The sequence below is a fragment of the Xenopus laevis genome, chromosome 2L, assembly GCF_017654675.1.
Source record: "Xenopus laevis strain J_2021 chromosome 2L, Xenopus_laevis_v10.1, whole genome shotgun sequence".
NCBI classification, from domain to species: Eukaryota; Metazoa; Chordata; class Amphibia; order Anura; family Pipidae; genus Xenopus; species Xenopus laevis.
In genome coordinates, this window is record NC_054373.1 from 50,214,798 (window position 1) to 50,235,491 (window position 20,694).

General features: G+C 39.7%; 1 protein-coding gene across 4 annotated transcripts in view; it reads left to right on the forward strand.

Annotated features, from left to right (window-relative positions):
* The first annotated feature begins 1,839 nt into the window (after positions 1 to 1,839).
* Positions 1,840 to 20,694, forward strand: part of hip1.L (huntingtin interacting protein 1 L homeolog) — a 67,160-nt gene continuing 48,305 nt past the window's right edge. The window contains exons 1-3 of one of the 4 annotated variants that reach the window (XM_018246326.2): positions 1,840 to 2,033; positions 3,035 to 3,179; positions 19,311 to 19,374. In XM_018246326.2, the coding sequence (XP_018101815.1) occupies positions 3,162 to 3,179; positions 19,311 to 19,374 (82 nt within the window). In that variant the 5' untranslated portion in view covers positions 1,840 to 2,033; positions 3,035 to 3,161. The other 3 variants (XM_018246327.2, XM_018246325.2, XM_018246328.2) reach the window with 3 other exon arrangements.

Genomic DNA, 20,694 nt, shown 5'->3' on the forward strand with positions numbered 1-20,694 from the left:
CTTGTTCCTCTGGTGTCTTAAGGTGGCCATAGACGTGCATTTACCTTCATATCGGACTAACGTTAGTTCGGCCGACCTGCCACTAACCATTCAGATCAAATAAAGTAGTAAATGAACAGATCAGACAATATTCTGCCCTTAACAGCAATCGTGCGAAAAGTTATGTCTGACAAAAGCTGGTGACAGTCTCCCACTGATATCGTCAGATCCGCAATACATGCAGGGATATTATCGGTAGCCGACAGAAATTATTTAACCTGTCCGATCGTCTGAACGACCGATTGCCATGGCACGAAAAATGTCGGGACACTCCACACACGGCCCGAAAATTCTACGAAACGGAGATTCGTAGGATCAAATTTTTGCGTCTATGTCCAGCTTTAATCAAAGCAAAAATGTTTTTACTCTTTGTAGCAAAATATACCAGGGTAACCGCTATGCAAGTGAGCTGCCAGTGCCTCAAGGGTTGTAGGCAATCTTCTTTCCCAGTACAGACCAACATCTTTACTACTGTGGGAGGTGGCTGTCCTATGGGGGAAGCATTAGTGCTGGCTGTAGGCAGGCAATCTGTGTTCTTTTTTCAAATGCCAGAGGCAGTGTCGGACTGGGATGCCAGGGCCCCACCTAGGGTTGCCACCTTTTCCGGAAAAAAATACCGGCCTTCCTATATATTTATCTTTTTTCCCTATTAATAACATTGGGATCAACCATCATTTTTACCGGCCAGGTGGCAACCCTAGGCCCACCAGAAAACCTTAGACCGTGGGCCCACTTTCCAAACTATTAATCCTCCTCTCCTCCATTCTCCTAGTCTTTTATATCTATATTCTTTCATTAGTAAGCATTTTTTCCCATAAAGAAATAGGAAATGACTATGAAATACACCAAATGTTTAGAATCAAGAGTGCCCACTGACACCTACCACACCTCCCAACATTTTGGAAATAAAATGAGGGACAATTTTTTTGGTCCCACGCATTTTTCTGGCCACACCCCTAATTACCATGTTCATTTTGCAAAATTTGGCAGGTTATGAAAGTTTGAACATATTTGTGTTTTTCTTTCAGTTATTACAGTTTTGCTGATGAATTGCCCTTTAAGCTGTGAGTCTAACTTCTCCCAAGGGACCTGTTCTCTTATATTGTTACTTATTTGCTTATATCAAAACTGTTACAAAAGTATCTTATCTGCAGCTGTGGCTGTTCTTGGCTCTCTGCCAAAAGCCAATTAAGTTAGAAACATTGTTTCTTTTTCTGCCCGTTCAGTGCAGAGAAACTAGGGACTTTACAGTACAAACGAGGGACTGCGTGTTGAGCTGTCAAAAGAGGGAGTGTCTCTCTAAAAACGGGACAATTGGGAGGTATGCAGGGCCAACTGGGAGTTTTCCTGGTATGCCTGTGGGTCAGTCCCACACCGGCCAGAGGGGCTGCTGTAAAATGCCAGTCACTGTTTATTTTGGCTGCAGTGGGACAGTTTGAGCCTCTGTGTCATTGAAATACTATTTTGGATCCCAGTCCAGTCAGGGAACACTTTCTCCCTAAGAAAGTAACATTTTCTTGTTTCAGTCCATAACTGTCAATCATTTTATGACAAATCTACATTTCCGCTCAACTTAGTTCTCCCTCCTCCTCCTCCGACCCCTGCCAAAATAGTGCCAGTTGTCCGCTACCTATTCCCGCGCCTGTGACAATACTACGTATGGAGCATCCTCCAGCCAATCAAAATGCGCTTGGGTACAGCTCAGAGACTGAACCTTATTGGCTGCTGTTGCAGAGCCACTGAAGTCTCAGTAGCGTGAATGGAGGAGGCGGAACAGACAGTAACAGGCACCAGAGGATGGGGGGGAGGTACAGAAAGCTGCAGGATCTCACTGAGGGAAAATACATTGATTGATGGGGAAAGGGGAGGGGTGGAAAGCTGCAGAAGTTAGGGACTGAGGGTAAATTTGCGCACTTGCTTAAATAGTAGAAAAAAATTCAGCCGGATACATGTTTTTGAAAAGAAGAAAAATTCTGGATTTTCGCAGACATCTGGTAACCCTAACTGTACTCTGTCCTTTCCCTGCTTCTCCATTCCTGCTATGTATTGTGCAAGTGAGTGTTATTGCATGTTGGCTGCTGCGCATCGCTCCCTCTCTGCTACAATCTGCTCGTGCCCAGTGTATTGCTCTGAGTGTGTCTGTCCTGCTTTGGTCCCTGTAGCCTAAACACCCACCGCCCCTCCCTCTCCTCTGGCTTATCTGGGTGAGTGCAGCTCTCTGTGCCATCTGTCTGTGTCTTGTTGCTGGATGCTATTGTGTGACTGGCCCTGGGCTCTGTTTCCGCACCAATCTCTGCCCACCCCCACTCTCCATCACTGCCTCTCTGCCTGCCCTTCTGCCTGCCCATTGCACTGGCATTCTGTGGATTTGGGATAAACACAGCAAGTGAGTACCCTGTGGTCTCTGGAAATCTCTCAACATGCTGTATGTCTATCCCCTCTATCACTTCACAACTCTTCCTTTGCCTGTATGCCTAAATCTGCCTGCCCAGGTCTGTCTGTCCAGCTCGCCTGCCCACTTCTGTCCATCCCAGCTAGCCGTCCCTGGTCTGTCTGTCAGTCTGTCTACCATTTTCTTTCTACACCAACCAGCCTGCGAAGGTCTGTCTGTCCAACCCACCTCCTGTCAACTTCTGCCTGTACTAACTAATCTGTCTGGGTCTGTCTTTCCATCCTGTCTGTCCACTTCTGTATCATCCAGCCTGTCCTAACATGTCTGTATGTCCTAACCCATACAAATCTGTTTGTCTAACCTGCCCACCTAAATATGCTGCTCCTAACCTGCCCATTCGAGTCTGTCTGTCCTCTTTTTGCTCAGCCTGCCTGTTCAGGTTTGTTTGTGCTGCCTGCATTACAAAGACTGTCTCTCCAAGTCAGTCCTACCAGTTTATAACTGTCTGTAACCTTTAGCCACTGCTCAGTTTTCCAGTTGTTTTTAATTCACATTGTTCCTCTTATTCTTTGTATTTTTTTATGCCGCTTGTTTGGTGTACAGGGTCACCATGTTGCTTCAATCACCTTCTTAACCGATCAGTAATATTCTGGGCATTGAAGTCTGCAGCAACAGGATATCTTTCAGCCTAAGGGGTTTCTTACCGACTTATAGGAAATTTTCAGAAATCATGGATGCTGCGAAAATGGTGAGTGTGACCCAAAACAAACCCAGTTATTCCTCTAAACATGCACCGTTTTAGACTGGCAAAGCTAGTGGGCCACCATTGTAATTATAATTAGAGCCATTGTATATTCATCAGTAAATGAGTCTGGACAAGTCTTTAAAAGAAGGATGTTAAATATAACTTTGTACAATCCTTGCCACTAGAAAAAAATAATTTAGACAACTTTATCCATCTATTGCCAAAGAGTGCTACACAATGATTTTCACCTAATTCATCATATGATGTATACATAACAAGTCATTTAACATATAAATTAGCTTTCCTGTTGGTGGCTTCACTTTAAAGGTGTTTTAATGTTTTAATAAAAGACATTAAAAGGGTAATATCACTTTGTGTGTCTTGTTTACATTCCTTTCAGTGAAGCATGGTTCATTTTTTTGTAGCATCTGTGCAATTCCAGGCATGTAGACATGTATTGCATTTACCAACTAGATAGATATGTGTGTGTTATATTATGTCTGCTGGCTTCTTAAAAATAGTGCCATTTTTTATCGGCTAAGGATAAAGTATTAATTTGGTTGCATTCCTAAAATAACCTTTTGTATGAAGGCAGTAAACGTGAAACCTATATTAAAGGCAACACTGCGGAGACAGTTTTATCATGCATCCATATTCAGGCAGTTCTATCCAACTGTAAAGAATTCAGGTTATTAAATATTTCTGGAAAGGTTTCCTTGCAGTGTCTAGAGATTGTGTTGGACTTATATATACACTTGGAGGAGTATACATATTTGAGGTTGAAAAAAAATAATTGCCTGTTAAGTTGTGGTTCTCTAGAAGGTGTTGGACTACAACTTCCAGCATCCCATTGTGTAGGTTGTCGGTTTCATATTACTGCTACATGTTGTTTTCTGCCTGTGCTAGTTCTAAAAACTAGGCTATAGATGTTGAATTAGGGAATGAATCCTTTTAGTACATTATTTACATTAACTTGGAATCTCTAATGAGCAGGCCCTCTACTTTCTCGTGTATTGGTGTATGATTTATGTGTTTGATTTATACACTATACCGTTGTACTGTTATGCAGAACATGTTGGCCCTTTATAAATAAATGATATGTTGTATTGTGCCTCCTTGTCTAATTTAATGATTGCCTTATTTACATTAAACTTGTGATCCAGCCATTCTGTCACAGCACATAGGATTGTTGTATGTATTGTAAGCTGGGAGGGGTGCATAACTTCCCTAGAAACAAGGACTTGTGACTTTTTATATTTCTGACTTCTGGTTAGTTTTAATTCTTGCTGTATTTGCTGTATTTAATAATTTTGCTCACCACATTTCCAAAATGATGCAGCAAATTCAGTCACGATGTTATCCTCAAGGGTATATGCTTGGTTATTTGCTCTAAAAATGTACTGTGTCAGGGACTGATGTGAATGAACTCTGCACAGTGCAGAAGAATATGCTGGCTAAAATATTAGAAGAAACCTTGCAATATATATTTAGTATCTAAAGCTTTACCGCATTTTCTACATCCAAAATTTGTTAGTAGGAACCCCTATCTGGAAAGCCATTATACATCTCCCATAGAGTCTTTTTTAAGAAAATAATTATTATTTTTTTTAGTTATTTTATTGTCCTCTCTAATAATAAAACCGTACCTTGTACTTGATCAAAACTAACCTGTATGAATGCATATTGGTGGCACAAGTCTTATTGGATTAATTAAGGAGGTAAGGGGTCGAAAGGTCGAGTTTGTGAGATTTTTTTTCTACCTCGAATAAACTCATTACTCAAATGTTTGCTTATTTATAAAGAAAACCTTAATGTAAAAAACTTGATTGAATGCAATCGGGGAAAAACGTTGAATTTATCGAGTTTATGGGCTAAAAAAACTCGAATACTTGAATTTATAAAATTTTTGATGATAGGCCTTTTGATGATAATTGTTACTTGAAGCTCCTAAACCTGACTGTTTTGCTTATCGGACTGTCCATTCTCAACCTGTTAGTTTCTAATGCTTATGGGTTACTACAGCCCCCTCATAAAGGAATATGGATGATTAGATAGGTAATGTTATGGCAGATGGGAAAATGGTTTAATTTATGGTGTCAGTATCTCTTTAAATTAATGGGTGTAACTGCTTAAGGTTAACCTGACAGCTGGTGTTGTTACAAAGAAGGTGCTGTAAGTTATTGGGGGTTATTTATAAAGTTCGCAAAATGGTTGTATAGCCTGTGTTTTTTCCTGAATGCTGAAATATTACTGCTGTGCCTGTCTTTCCATTTTTTTTTTCGAATTCGCATTGTGCAGAAATATTTGCAAATGGATTGCAAATCAGATGAGCATTTGTGACTGTGCAAGGTCATTAAGTGGCGGGGCATAGTTTGGGTTGCATATTGTTTACATGAGGGAAATAGGTTAGGGTACATGCTGTTTATGTGGGGGACATAGATTGGTGTGCATATTTTTTGTGGGGGACATATGTTTGGGTACATACTGTTTATGTGAGGGACATAGGTTGGGGTAAATACTGTTTACTTGGGGGTTGAGTTTATTACTGTTTATGTTGGAGACAAAGGTTGGGGTGCAAATTTTTTTGTGGGGAACATAGGTTGGGGTGCATACTTTTATTTGGGTAACATGAGATTGGGGTGCATACTTTTTTATGCAGGGGGGGTGCCTTAGTAAAGGTGGCTAAAATATTGCACCTGCATGGAATGCATTTGAATGTATCAAGTATATTTATTGCATTTGCCATGCCTCAAAGGAGGTCTTTCCTCTATATAAAGAATAGGCTCCTGAATGAGCATACGTTCAATGCAAAGCACCTTAACAAGAACAGTGAATGTGTGTATGTATCTGACAAGAAAAGTTGTTTTAGTAGTACCATATATATAATATTGCAGAATCTGCTCACTTTGTTGGGTGGTGCTCTATCTGGGATCCTTGCTGCAATCCTTGGTATCCATAGTCCATATACTCATAGAAAATCAGATGGCACACACAAAAGCATTCGTGCTAAATGGTTGTAGTTTTATTGAGATCCACACAACGTTTCAGAGGCACAGCCTCCTTTCTCAAGTGCTCTCTTTAGTAGTACCATGTACAGTGTGAAACACATCCACGCACACTGTAAAAAAGGATTAAAAAGATACAATATTATATGTAGAATATTTAAAATTAATCCTATTATAGGCAATACTTATTTGTAACCTGCATAAGTATTTTATCATACTTCAAAATAACTCATTCTCAGCACATCCATTATAGTAGAACCCCGATTTTATGAACCCGGACTTTTATGTTCCCCATACAGGCAAGCTGTGTTTTTTACTCTGGATTTCTGTATGGATTTTCTGTATTCAAAGAATTTATGTTACCACCCGAAAAGTAACGGGGTTTTACTGTAATAAAGTCTCTACCAGTTAAACAAATGATTAGAAATCACTGATCAAATGTGTCACTTGCAGTAACAAATCTCACTAGGTTTGTTTTACTTCAAAACATCTTCATTGCCTGCAGAAGTACAGTAAAATATATTCACCAGAAATGAAAGAACTTCTGTTTTAATACAAATATACCAATTAAAGTACCCTTTCGTTGTTTGTTATTGATATTCTCGATTTGCTTTTGCTTACTATTCTTTCCTTCCGTCCTGTTAAGAGCATGCTAGCCATGTATTGCAGTACTAATGTAACAATAGAGTGCTTGTGTCTTCCACAAAGAGATTCATTGATTGGCCTTGCAGGACTGTTATTTTTAATTAATGCAATGAGGCTACAAATAACATGATTACCATGACATATATGTTTCACTGAGAAAGATCCTCAGCAAAGAAGCAACAATCCCAATCTTTAATGGCCCCTTTAATCCTTGGATCACAATCACAGTATTTAAAAACCTCTTTTTGCATTGTAATAACAGGTTAAATAGAAAATAAACATTCAGAATTACATGAGTCTTAAGATATGTAAACCATTATACCTGCCTCTCTCATAAAAAAGAACGCTTAAAGGGCAAGTCAGCCCCAATATAAAAAGATGCCCCAATATACAATTATTTAACCTTTTCAGTGCTTTTAAAGTCATTTGCAAAAAACAATTTATATTGAAAGCAGTATTAGCTTATTTCCTGGTTGTTACTTTTTAAACAATGTTGCAAAAGTCTAGTTCTCCAGCAAAGACAGGTCAGTTACCTGTCTTATATTGTATATCAACAGTCTGAGCCACCAGAAGAGAGAATAGAAATGGACAGACAAACACTGCTTTCAATAGCAATACAATAACTTAAAAAGCATTTGTAATGAATGTATATTGGAAAGTTTTTTAGAATTATGTCTTATTTTGTCATAACAAGCCAGGAAACCAGCAGCATGACAAGAAAGATGTACAGCAGATTAAAGAAAGGGAAATAGCAGGGAGTCAGACTGAGGCCAATTCTAAGCAACTTTTCATGGTCTTCATTATTTAGTTTGTTAGTTTTTTAATTATTTGCCGCCTTCTTCTGACTTTTTCCAACTTTCAGCTGGGGAGGTCGCTGACCCCAGCAGCCAAAAAGACTATTACTCTGTGAAGCTACAACTTTATTGCTGTTGCTACTTTTTATTACATATTTTTCTTTTTAGGCCCTCTTTTCATTCATATACCAATCTCTCATTTAAACCACTCCCTGGTTGCTAAAGTAATTTAAACCCTAGCAACCAAATAACTGCTGAAATTCTAAACTGGAGAGTTGCTGAACAAAAGGGAAAATCAAAATACAAATAGTAATACATGAAGACCAATTGTAAATTGTCTTAGAATATTACTGTCATACTAAAAGTTAACTTAAAGGTGAACAATCCCTTTAAAAAAAATTGCCTTGAAAGGTGTTTAGCAGTGAGCTTCTCCTGCTAATTAATGCAGCAACATGACTCATTGTGTCTGAAATTACCTTTTGTCCTAATCAAGTAAAGGTATGCTGCTGTCTCATACCACATCACATATCATCTCCTTCACCTAGTAATTATGCTGACTCCTGACACTTTTTTTTTTAGTTGTAGTGGTTACCATTGCCATCTATTGTTCTGCTGCGAAGATCACTTACATGAAGTTGACCAGCCCTGCACTTGTAAATGTAACTACAGTTAAAAAGTATACGTTTTCTTCATATAAAAAAAATCTCCATTTCTTGTGTATCAGTCATATATTAACACACACTAATCCGGTATGAGATCCGATATCTGTAAACCTGTTATCCAGAAAGTTTCATCTCCCATAGAGTCCATTTTAATCACATAATTCACATTTTTTGAAAAGTTTCCTTTTTTCTATGTAATAATTAAACATTACCATTTACTTGATACAAACAATGGAGGCAACACAATCCTATTGAATTTAGTTAATGTTTAAATTATTTTTAGCAGATGTAAAGTATGGAGATTAATTATGGAATGACCACTTATCCAGAAAACCCCATGTCCTAAGCATTCTGGATTAGAGGTCCCATACCTGTAGTACCTGTCCTATACCTGTACCGGTGCAAAGGGTAAACATGTAAAAATGATAATACTAGATGGGCTGTGCTAGCAAAGTTTCTAGTCAAACAGCTAGACAGGGTATTTTATGGTCATTTACGACCTCTGAGTTTGGAAATGCACACTACTTTTGCCTATTAAAGAATTTCGGTGCACAGAGACCTGTGGCCACCCTGAAGAATATAGCGCCAACTGAATTTGTCATCTATATATTCATGAGGGGCGGGGAGTGTGGAGGCAGGTTAGAACCCCCTCATTTCCTCTATCTGTTCCCAAACTTTCGTTTCATTTAGAGACCAGGTAAAGCTGCAAGTCACCACAGGGCTCTGTCCTTAACACCTGCTCCTTGATGCCAGAAAAGTGCAGCCATCCCTGGGTTGCCCAGGGAAAAGTAAATGAACCCTTTTATATATAAAGCCATACAGCATTTTTCCAACACTAGAGTATTTTTTTCAATTTCTTTGATGCTTGATATTAGACAAAAGTAAACATGTATACACGTTCACAGTTAATACTGTATTTTTCTAAGGATCCATGTTTGTTAAAGGGGTGGTTCACCTTTAAGTTAACTTTTAGTATGTTATGGAATGGCTAATTCTAAGCAACTTTTCAATTGGCCTTCATTTTTTCTTTTTTTTATAGTTGTTGCATTATTTGCCTTCTTCTTCTCTTTCCAGCTTTCAAATGGGGGTGACTGACCCCATCTTAAACAAATACTCTGTAAGGCAGTGATCCCCAACCAGTGGCTTGTGAGCAACATGCTGCTGCTCTTCGACTCCTTGGATGTTGCTTGCGTTGCTCCCAGTGGGCTTAAAGCAGGTGCTCATTTTTTATTTCTTGGCTTGGAGGCAAGTTTTTGTTGTATAAAAACCATTAGTACTGCCAAAACAGAGCCTCCTGTAGGCTGCCATCTTGCATAGGGGCTACCAAATAGGCAGTTACCGACCATATTTGGCTGTCCAACTTGTTTTACATTTGAATGTGGCTCACGGGTAAAAAAAAGGTTGGGGACCCCTGCTTTAAGGCTACAAATTTATTGTTATTGCTACTTTTGATTAGTCATCTTTCTATTCTGGCCTCTCCTATTCATATTCCTATCGCCTATTCAAATCAATGCATGGTTGTTATGGTAATTTGGATCCTAGCAACCAGATTGCTGAAACTGCAGATGGAGAGCTGTTGAACAAAAAGTAAATGACTCAAAAACCACAAATAATAAAAAATTAAAACCAGTATCTCCATTTGGGTTCATGTCAGGACTTTGACTTGGCCAATCCAAAACTTTGTTCCTCCTTAGAAATTAGTTAACTTTGTTCCCTAAATAAATTCAGTATTAATTAAAAAAAACAGTGCCATGTGTTTGCTCAGGGTCCCTTTGTCCACTATTACATTTTGTTTAAACAGCAACCATCAGCAACCATTTAGTGTGATAAATATGTAATAACAGCAGAAATCAGCAATTTTTCATATCATTACCTCATTTACAGTAGGGTTAAACAACCTCAGACTTGACTTGCAATACCAGGGTGTAACACAGTTTGAACTGGACAAGGTTTGAAGAGAACTATTGTAACCAAATAGACTGCATGTAAGTGGGTACTAAGTAATGTATCTGGGCATAGAGCAATGTAAATGGGCACAACAGTGTAACTGGGAAATAAGTAATATAACTCGGGAAAGAGTAATGTGACCGGAAACAAAACTAGAGTAATGCAGTTGTGCAAAAAAAACAAAAACAACACAGCCAGACACAGGGCAATGTGATTGGGTGATAAGTAATGTTGCTGGGAAAAGATTGACTACGTAGAAAGCAATGTAAGTAAATGTTGAGAAATGTAGTAGACATAAAGCAATGTAATTGGCTGCTGAAGAATATAGTTGGGCAAAGAAAGTGAGTAGAGAGTATTGTAATTAAATGTCAAGTAATCTGATTGGACTAAGACATGTAAGGAGGATCAAGTATTGTAACTGGCCACAGAGCAGTGTGATTGAGTAATGTAGATGGGTATAGAGCTGTGGAGCTTAGTTATATACACATTTCTCTCTGTTTCAGAACACAGACACCTGTGTGGAGGCAAGTGGAAGCTTTTTGGCATCCACCCTCCCACCTCCTAACCATCCCCTAACCTGTGAGTCATTTAGGTACACACGTTGGGAAGCAGCAATGGACAATGGGACTCTGTCCTATAGGCTGGTAGTAAGGACAGGGCTGGCCTGTGCCCCTCTGACTCTGCACCTAACATCCTATTTTTATCCTCTTGCAAAATGTAGTGCTTTTGTCTTCTGTCCAGATGCTATAGTCATATAAAAACAGTGAGAAATACTCTTTTTAAAATGGCTGATGTCAATGCTCGTTTTTGACATTAATGACAGCCTGGTCACTACAGCATGAAAATCACATCCATTAATCGACCAACCTCAATGCTTTTGCCCACTGTTTTCATAACATTTAATTTAATTAAGAAAGAAGGGAGTTATTGACCTATAAGCTTAAAGGGATTGTTCACCTTTAAGTTAATTTTAGTGTGATAGTATGAGCGCATTGACACTATTCTCTTTCCGTTTATTTGGGCAAATAAGCCCCCCCAATAAGCTAACGCTCATGGCTCCATTGGACAAGGGGGGACTAGCCCTCCCGCACAAATGTACAACTACACAAGTCAACTGGCATTTATACATAACTGGCTTAACCCTTTCCCTGAAAACTCGCTTACAGCGCTACATGCCACTTTGGCGGGCTCCCTAGAAGCAATTAGGAACACGCCCTACAGGAAAGCTAAGGACACCCCTGAACTGCCCCCTACCATAAGCTGCCCACAAAAGGGCACTAGCCACCAAGGTTCTCTCAAAAGCTGTGAGCCCACCTTCCAATTATACCCCCCCTATGGAGAAACTCCAATCTGCAGCACCTGCTACACCTACCAGACCTCAATTACTGGCCAAAACTTGGGGTAAGACACCTATCTTTTAGTAGACAATATCTTTGTGAACCCTTACCCAGCTAGCAATCAAATTGAACCACCCAAATATAGCATAGCACAGATACTTCCAGTTCAGGCACAATTTTGCCGCCCAATTCAGCACCCTGGCTTTTACCACCAAAACTCAACCACATGAAGATTGTTTGTGGGATCCCCAAAAACTGGTCTCTGGGCTGTACAAGACACTGATATCTTCCCTCAGTAACCCATTTAGCAAAGCTAACTAACTGGAACAATATTATTCCTGCCCTAGACGATGATACATGGGAAGATGCAACAGGGGAACTGTACAGCTTCTTAATTTCTACAAAAGATAAGATGGTACAATTTTGCATCATACATTGCACATATATCACCCCACTTAGGCTCAAAGCCATGGGCAGGAGCCCCAGTGGATACTGTCCCTAATGCCAACACCCAGACACTGGGTTTTTCCACCTGCTATGGTCATGTCCCCAATACACAGGTTCTGGGTCAAGGTAGTAGTCTACTTGATCAATAAAATCTTGCTTCCTGGAGCACTAACACCAGAGGTATACCTACTGGGATTGATGGATGAGCTGGCACCCCTGACCAAAATGAGATGCCTACTACGAATCCTCTTTTTTTAGGCCAAAAATCTGATTGCCATTAAATGGATGAACCCTCAATCCCCCACAGTAAAGCAATGGGTATAATTGGCTCCCGATGATAAAGTTGACATACCTAACCAGACAATGCCCGAAAAAGTTTGAAAAAATCTGGGAACCCTGGCTAAAGGTTTTTCCTGAAACGGATCTGGAGATTCAATAAATGCAAATGAATGGGATAACATATGTAATATGAGTACACTTTCTTCAGTAAATGATGTTCTGCCTTAGTTTGTTCAAGTCCTGCAAGACTAGCTGTAACATGTAATACCCACATGGATCTAATATGCTGTATACTTTATGCTCCAAATGTATAACTGATTGTCCTAATCCAAAAAGCAGTGGTCCTGCGAGACCAGCCACACCTTACACTAACAATGCCTATTTTGTTTGTTGTTAATTTTGTGCTGTCTAAAACGCAAAATAAAAACTTTTTTTTAAAAAAAACAACAAAAAAACCCCATTAAATTGACCCAATAGGCTTGTTTTGCTTCCAAAAATGATTAGTTATATCTTAGTTTGGATCAGATACACGGTACTGTTTTATTATTAAGGAGAAAAGGGCAATCATTTTTAAAAAATTTGATTAGTTGGATAAAATAGAGTCTATGGGAGACGGCCTTTCCGTAATTCGGAGCTTTCTGGATAGCAGGTTTCTGGATAACGGATCCTATACCTGTCCTAGAAAAGTATATTTTGAAAACTGTTTATTTAGATGAAGCAGGGTTTTACATATGGGCTGTTTTATGCAATGTACTGTATTTTACCGGTAATTAACATTGCTGCAGTGTTCAGTCTTCAAAGCTACAATTTTAAGTATAAATCTTACTGTATTTGTGTATTTTTTTACACGTTTGTTGTAAAGTAGGTGCACAATAACCTCTTATTCTAGTCCTGTGGGCTATAATGTTGCCATGCAAAAGCAGGTGAAATAATTCACAGGATTTCATAGGTATTTACATAGGAGGATTTAATGAGAAGCAATCAACTGAGATTGAGATAATGTAATAAAAACTCCATTGTGCACTTGTTGAAGTATGAGGAAGTTTTGCAGATGCCTGAAAGATCATGTCTTCATTTTTAAACCATCCATCTGGTTTATAGCTGGATTTTAATCAGTGTGAGAGTTTACCTTTAGTCCATTGCTTTTGCAGGGTCTTTCCCAGTTTACCCACAGTGCAACATTCTTTTCTAAAATAATAGCATAAACACACCCTCACCACATTAGTGCAACGTTTTGCTCTGGACAAATGTAATGTATTTAGATGCAAGTTGCTCCAGCTTGGGAAGGCACAGATGGAGCATGGTTTTTAGTGATGTGTGGTTGAGAAACTCTTGACCCGAACCCGTGCCTGACCCCTGCCCCACACCTGGCTTCCCTCCTCCTTTTATAGCCCTGTGCCAACCCACCAATGATGTCACAAAAGGGGCTGGATCGGGCAGGTGCGATCCTATAAAACCAGAAGTCGGAAACCAGCAGTCTAAGGTTGCGGGCGGGCAGAGCAGACAGAAGATCTCAACCAGAACCCACCCGCGACCTGCAAATGGCAAAGTAAGGCCGGTCCAAACCTGCCTGACCCATGGGTCTCACAGGTATCGGGCCAGCCCACACATCACTAATGGCTTTCTACTTACAAAACCTTAAAATTGCATATTGTTCATTTGGCACAGCAAAGACTACCTATAAAACCAATAGCCTGCATTCAAGTACTTATATGTAGATTTTACATTCTCTGTAACGCTAAAAACTAGCGGTCCCCCACCAGTGGCTCGTGAGCAATATGTCGCACACCAACCCCTTAAATGCTGTTTCCAGTGGCCACAAAGCAGGTGGTGTAGAAGCAAGTTTTGATTGCATAAAAACTAGATGTACTGCCAGACAGAGCCTCCTGTAGGCTGTCAACTCACTACCAAATAGCCAAACACTTTGCTTATTTTGCACCCCCAGGAACATTTTTTATGCTTGCGTTGCTCCCCAACTCTTCTTAATCTGAATGTCACGGTCGGCATCCAGGCACCCTGGTCTAGGCTCATGCTTCACCAGTAGTGTGACCGCTTTTGGGCCTCGGGAGGAGCCCTCGGCTTACTTGGATGCCACCTGGACTTAAACGAGAGGTGCAAGATGAGGGTTCTGGATAGGCAGAGGGGCACGACTGTAAAGCAAAGTCTTTGGACAGAAGATCGTAGTACAAGGCGTTAGGCAAAAGAGTAGTCAGATCAGGCTGGGTCGAGGCAGGCAGAGAATAAACTTTGTCAGGCAGGCAAGGGTCAAACCAGGAAGTCAATCAGAGGATTAATCAGAAGAGGTAGTCGGTAATCAGGCAAGGGTCAGAAGTCAGAATATTCAAAATAGCCAGGCAGGGGTCAAAATAGGAATCAAACAGGTTCAGGATATAGCAACGAATAGCACAAGGCTCAGAAGCACCAGGAAACACAATCCTATCATGGGCAAGGTCCCACAGCCCTAATGGGCTTTAAATCATGTTTGAATTTTGCGCCATTGCGCGCTGACGTCATACGTCAGTGCGCCTGTGCCTTTAAATCACACAAGATCATGCCGCGGCGCGCCCTAAGACGCCGGCGCCTGCGGCCTAATGGAAGCTGCTTGTCGCGGCGGGCGTGCCCGCCGAGGGGGCGGCAGGCGTCCCTGCCGTCCCCCCACTAGACCACCAGATACATTCCTTACATTGAATGTATCTTACAGGTATAAAAGGTTGGGGACACACATTCTAAACAATAGGTCACAATCATAACTTAAGTTGTATCTGGCTGCGGTTATTAGTGCATTGCTCCTTGCCACTGTGTGGCCTGTGACCTTACAATGCCTCTGAAAATGAGTTTAGGTTCTGCTGGAGACAAATTATAAAAAAGTTTTAAAGTTTTGCTTTCAAACGTAGCTTTTTTTCTGTTTAGAATGCTTTTTTTCTTAATTCTAGTAATCCACCATAGTTTCATATTTGGCCAGTTTGTTATTCAGTTATCTACTCAAAAACAGTACAAAGTCTTGTTCTCGGTGTGCTAAGTTACCCTCTCTCACCTTTAAATGGGTTAGAGATAGAATCACACTGCCTGTTGTTGGTATGAGGTGGGGAGTCCCAGGGAGGTTAGTGCTGGGAGGTCTTGCATGTATTGCTTGACTGTGGCAGGTGGTTAGTATTGTGCTGCACTCTGTGCCTTTTTCTGGTTCTTTTGTTCAGGGCTTAAAGGAGTAGGTGCAACCCCTTACTGCATGAAACAGACCTTGCAATGTAATAGAATCATATACTGATTAAGTGGACACGTCACAAGTTCATTTATGTCCCCAGGGTGCAAGTGCTAGAGTACTCAGTACTTACTGCCTAAGGACAATGCCCAGATGTGGGCATATGTGCTCAATTCAAGGGACATGTGCTCCGAAAAGGATCTCAGACATTCTCAGAATGCCGCACACAGTCTGCAAAATGCAAAATAATGGCCAAACATCTAATTGCTGGAATGAGTGAACTGTGCCAGTCTGTAACTATCTAGTGCTGACAGAAATTCAGCTTTGTGTCATGATTCCCTATGAAGCTTCTGGAATCTCTTGGTATAATAAAAGGGCTGCCGCTTTGTGATGTTCCCAATGATAATGGCCTCTTTAACAGCAGGGCCCAGCTATTACTGTATGTGTCTCCGAGGCTCAGTCCTGTAAAATGGCAGAGCTTGAGTTGCTTTTCTTAATAATAAACATCCAGCATGCGTACCTCTAGCCACATCCATATTAATAATTCATATGCTTTTTTTCCTCTGTGGGAATTGTTTAAGTAGTATGGTTTGGCATGATGGGGATTACTTTGTAATAGGCCTCATTGTGCCAACCACCTGAAAATGCACCAAACCAATGGAAAAAAGTAAGACAGCACAGCAGTTCTGCAACATCAAAGCAGCAAATATTATTGGTACTACTTTTTAGGGATGCTCCAAATCCAAGGTTCGTTTCGGGATTCTGCCAGGATTCGGCCTTTTTCAGCAGGATTCGGATTTGGCTGACTCCATGTGCCTGGCCGATCAGAATCCTAATTCGCATATGTAAATTAGGAGCGGGAAGGTAAATTGTGACTTTTCGTCACAAAACAAGGAAGTAAAAAAATGTTTTTCCAATGTTTCCTTTCCCACTTCTAATTTGCATATGCAAATTAGGATTCAGTTTGTTTTGGTATTCAACCAAATGTTTCACTAAGGATTTGGGGATCACATCCCAAATAGTGGATTTGGTGCATCCCTACTAGTTACCATTAACTTTATGTCACATTTAACCATTTGTTATGTAACGGTATAACGGGAGATGTTGCAGTTTGCTTCCCCGGAAATTGCAGAGGTTATGGGACACACCAGATTCTCACCTAAACACATATACAGCCACATTTTTGGATGATACATGCCACATGTACATACTTCTTTTTTGCAGTGCAGCAAAGTGATGTGTGCCATAAACTATACTGGCATTTCTGATCCAGATCTGTTTAGACTGAGGACTGAGGCAGCCCATAAAGCAAAGCAGATTTCTGTATGCCAAAATGTAACCCTTGTGTAATTTTTGCTTGCCTTTTGGTATGTCATTTATAAGTGGGTAACAACTCCTTACATTTTATGAGAGTTGATACTTGGGCAGAAAGTGACGTTTGTAAGCAGCATTTTTTTTTGGTTAAAGGGAATAAATTTTATGAGAGTTGATACTTGGGCAGAAAGTGACGTTTGTAAGCAGCCTTTTTTTTTGGTTAAAGGGAATAAATATGTAACTACATGAACAGATCCAAACTGTTCTCAAATTAAGGAGTGGTGTTTCCTGTCTGGCTTAGGGACTCTCACATTGCTTTCTAAAAATAGAGCCCCTAAACACACACACACCCATACCCTCCTGTCAGCCACACTCTCAGGATCGCAGAATGGGCAAAGTGCTCCTCTATATAGTGTGTATATATATATATATATATATATATATATATATATATATATATATATAGGCACTAATCTATCACCTGTGTCAGGTGAAAGAACTAAAATACTTCATTAAATGATTGCGCTGATGTGAGATGAAATCAATATTTTCTTCTATATCCCATTTGTGACTAAGGAAAATGTGTTATTCTGTAGTTTTAGAATCAGAAAGGCACATTAAAGTAGTTTGCAGAGGAAATTCATCAGAGTCAGGCATACTGCAGCCATTGTGTGATTTAAATAATGTAAAAATGTGATGCATTTAGTAACACAGTCTAGCAGGAAAGAGATGAACGTGTGTTTCTAATTATTGTTATTGACCCCCACCCTTAACGTGACAGAAGGCAACAATCTGGAAGCTGTTACATTAAAGAATAGGTGCTAGACTGGGTGTAAGAAAAGTAATTATAAACAGAACAGAATAGGATTATTTATGCAATATCTACAATACCTTTAAAGATTCGGAGGATCTAGTGATAAAGCCATGTCAGTATAGAGGTAATTATCTTGTACACTTACTATCAAGGATACCTACCTCCCAACATTTGAAAATCAGAAAGAGGGACAAAAAGTTCTGCCGCCAAAATTTTGTGACCATGCCTTTTTTGTGGCCACACACCCCTAAGTACCATGCCCATTTTACAAAATTCAGCAGGTTATGGAAAATGTGAACACATTTCTAGGGGTTTTAGGTCCATGTTTTATGTGTTATTACAGTTTTATGAATGAAAGTGAAATGTTCTTCCAAGAGACTTGCTAATCTTAAATAGTTACAAATGTATCAAAATGCAACGAGGGGGACAAAAAGTGTTTGTAATGTGTAGAGGTACCAATAGTGAAATTCTGTGATACTGATACTTTATTTTTATAGAGTTTATACAGTATATAGTACAGAGATTTTTCATCGTTTATTAGTGCCTACCCAATAGCGTAATTTAAGGTTTGTTTCACTTATCCACACACACTAGGGTATCTTGCATCAGGAGCCAAGTTACCTGACTATTTTTTAGAGTTTGTGTCAGGGGGTCTAATTAAAGTTGCCCATACACTGAACGATTCTGCATGGTATCTAATAAATGCCGTATAAGTGGTGATACACATGCATTGCCTTTTTCCATTTTTCCCATTATTCCGGGATAGAATGTACTCAACTTAGTTCCATCCTGATTTAGTGACTGGCAAACTGAGGGTTGGGATTCCTCCAGTGAAAGAAACGGGAGAGGAGGTATTGTCCCTATGACTTTTAATGGGGAGTGGGTTCACAGGTTTTTGGGTTTCTGAATGATAATATTTCAGTATTCATTGTATTGTGATTAATATTCACTTTGAGCTATAAAAGTGTTACAGGATTTCCATCAGTGAAATTAGCCAATTAAAGGCAGCTTGAAAAATAATTGCATGTGTGGACAAACATTTTCCCAGCTTTTCTCTCTGACAAGAACGCACTAGAAGTAACATCATTAATGACTCCTATGGGATGTTTATCTGACACATAGGTTTAAATTTAGACAGTAAAAGCTTAATATACAAATGGGTGCAAAGTGCAATTTTCTGCTGCAAACCACCACGGTTTTTAACTACAATGCAGAATTGTGCCCAGAATTCTAGTTTAAAAGTTGAAATAAGTGCACTAGTTATTGTTATGATTAATAGTAACATATATTTATAAGGGGGCAAAATATTATGTGGCATTGTACAACAGAATGGTGTAATCATCAACTAGATTACATTTAAATATTGACCAATAGAGTAGGCAAAGAGGGAATTGCTCCTTTGCTTTTATAATCTAAAATACCTTGGTAGAGGAAGTTATGGAATCTTTTAGGACAAGATTTCCACACACACGGATAAAAACAGCTGACAAAAGGGTTGCCGCTTTAATGTATTAGTACAGCATATATAGAATGGCCTTTGTTTTGGGCACATTCTCTGCAGTCTTGGTACAGAACATGCACAGATTGAAACAATGGCAAAGAATAGTTAGGGTCCCACTGGGAGGCAAATCTGTAGGTGGGTTTATTGTGCGAGCCAGTCTCTCACTCCACTTTTCTCTTTCCTCTTTCAGACTGTGAGTATAAACAAAGCCATCAACACTCAAGAGGCAGCTGTGAAGGAAAAGCATGCAAGAAATATCCTTAGAAAAGAAACAAGCAGGGGATGCATCAATCCACAGCTCAGGTGTATGATTAAAGAACGTGGGAGGAGGGAATAACAAAAGAAAAATATATGGAATCTTAGCACTGCCAATAAGGTTCAGCAGACGGCTTGTATGTTATAGAGGGGAGGTAGTAGAATAGCATTGGAAGGAACACGATTTCTGTCCGAATAGGGATACACTGTTGTTAGATTTTACTATTTAGGGCTGAACACATCGCGTTGATGCCCGATTCGTCGCCATGCGATGACACGCATGCAACGTGTTGGACGTAAAATCTCAGGTACAAACTACATATATCCGACTGTCGGATGTGGATGCCACATGCTGCGTCGTCATCCGACAGTCGGATACATATAGTTTGTACCTGCGATTTCACTTTCAGTTCCATTATATTCTGCACATCCGACATGTTGCATGCATGCATGTCGCATGGCACCGAATCAGACATCAACGTGCAGTGGAGTTCAGCACCTTATTCTAATCCTTTATTTATATAGTGCCAACAATTATACATTCGGGGGAGACCTTGTCCCAGAGGAGCTTACAATCTAAGTTCCCTTTCACATTTACACTCTTTGGTGGGAGTTTAGGAGGGAACCTGCACAAGCATGGAGAACATAACACACCCCAGATTATTTTTTCATTAACAGTTGACTGAAAAAAACTGCAATGGATAGTCTGTATTTTGCTTGCTTTGGTAATGCTGACCCGTACAGCAATATATTGCAGAATATACATTATTTTGATTATAATGCACCTTCTTTGTTAATAAATAAATGATGTAATTTTTATTTTTTTTATTGGAAGATGCGCAATGTGTTAACGTGATTTCAGCCTGATTTTCATCACATTAAAGTGGTGGTTCTCCTTCAAACAACTAGTTGTTTTCAGATAGTTTTCCAATGACTTTCTTTTTTCTATGTGTCACCGTTATTCTAATATTGAAGTGTAAAGTGTCATTTTTCACCTTCTGAAGCAGCTCTGGGAGGGGGGGTCGCCGAGCCTATGAACTGTTCTAAATGGATACATTTAGTTGATACATTTTTTATCTTTGTCCTTGCTGAGCAGAATCTCTGGGTTTCATTACAGGCAGCTGTTAGAATTGATACAATAGTTGCTAATACTCCAGAGGTGCTGCTGAGAAATGGATCAACTAAATGTTGCAAAATTGTAACAGTTTAGAGTCTGCACCTGAATTACCGAGCTGCCTGACTGAGACACCAGAGACAGGGACATTCAACTTTAAATGTAGATTTTGGAAAAACAGTAAAAAATAAATAATGGAAAGTAA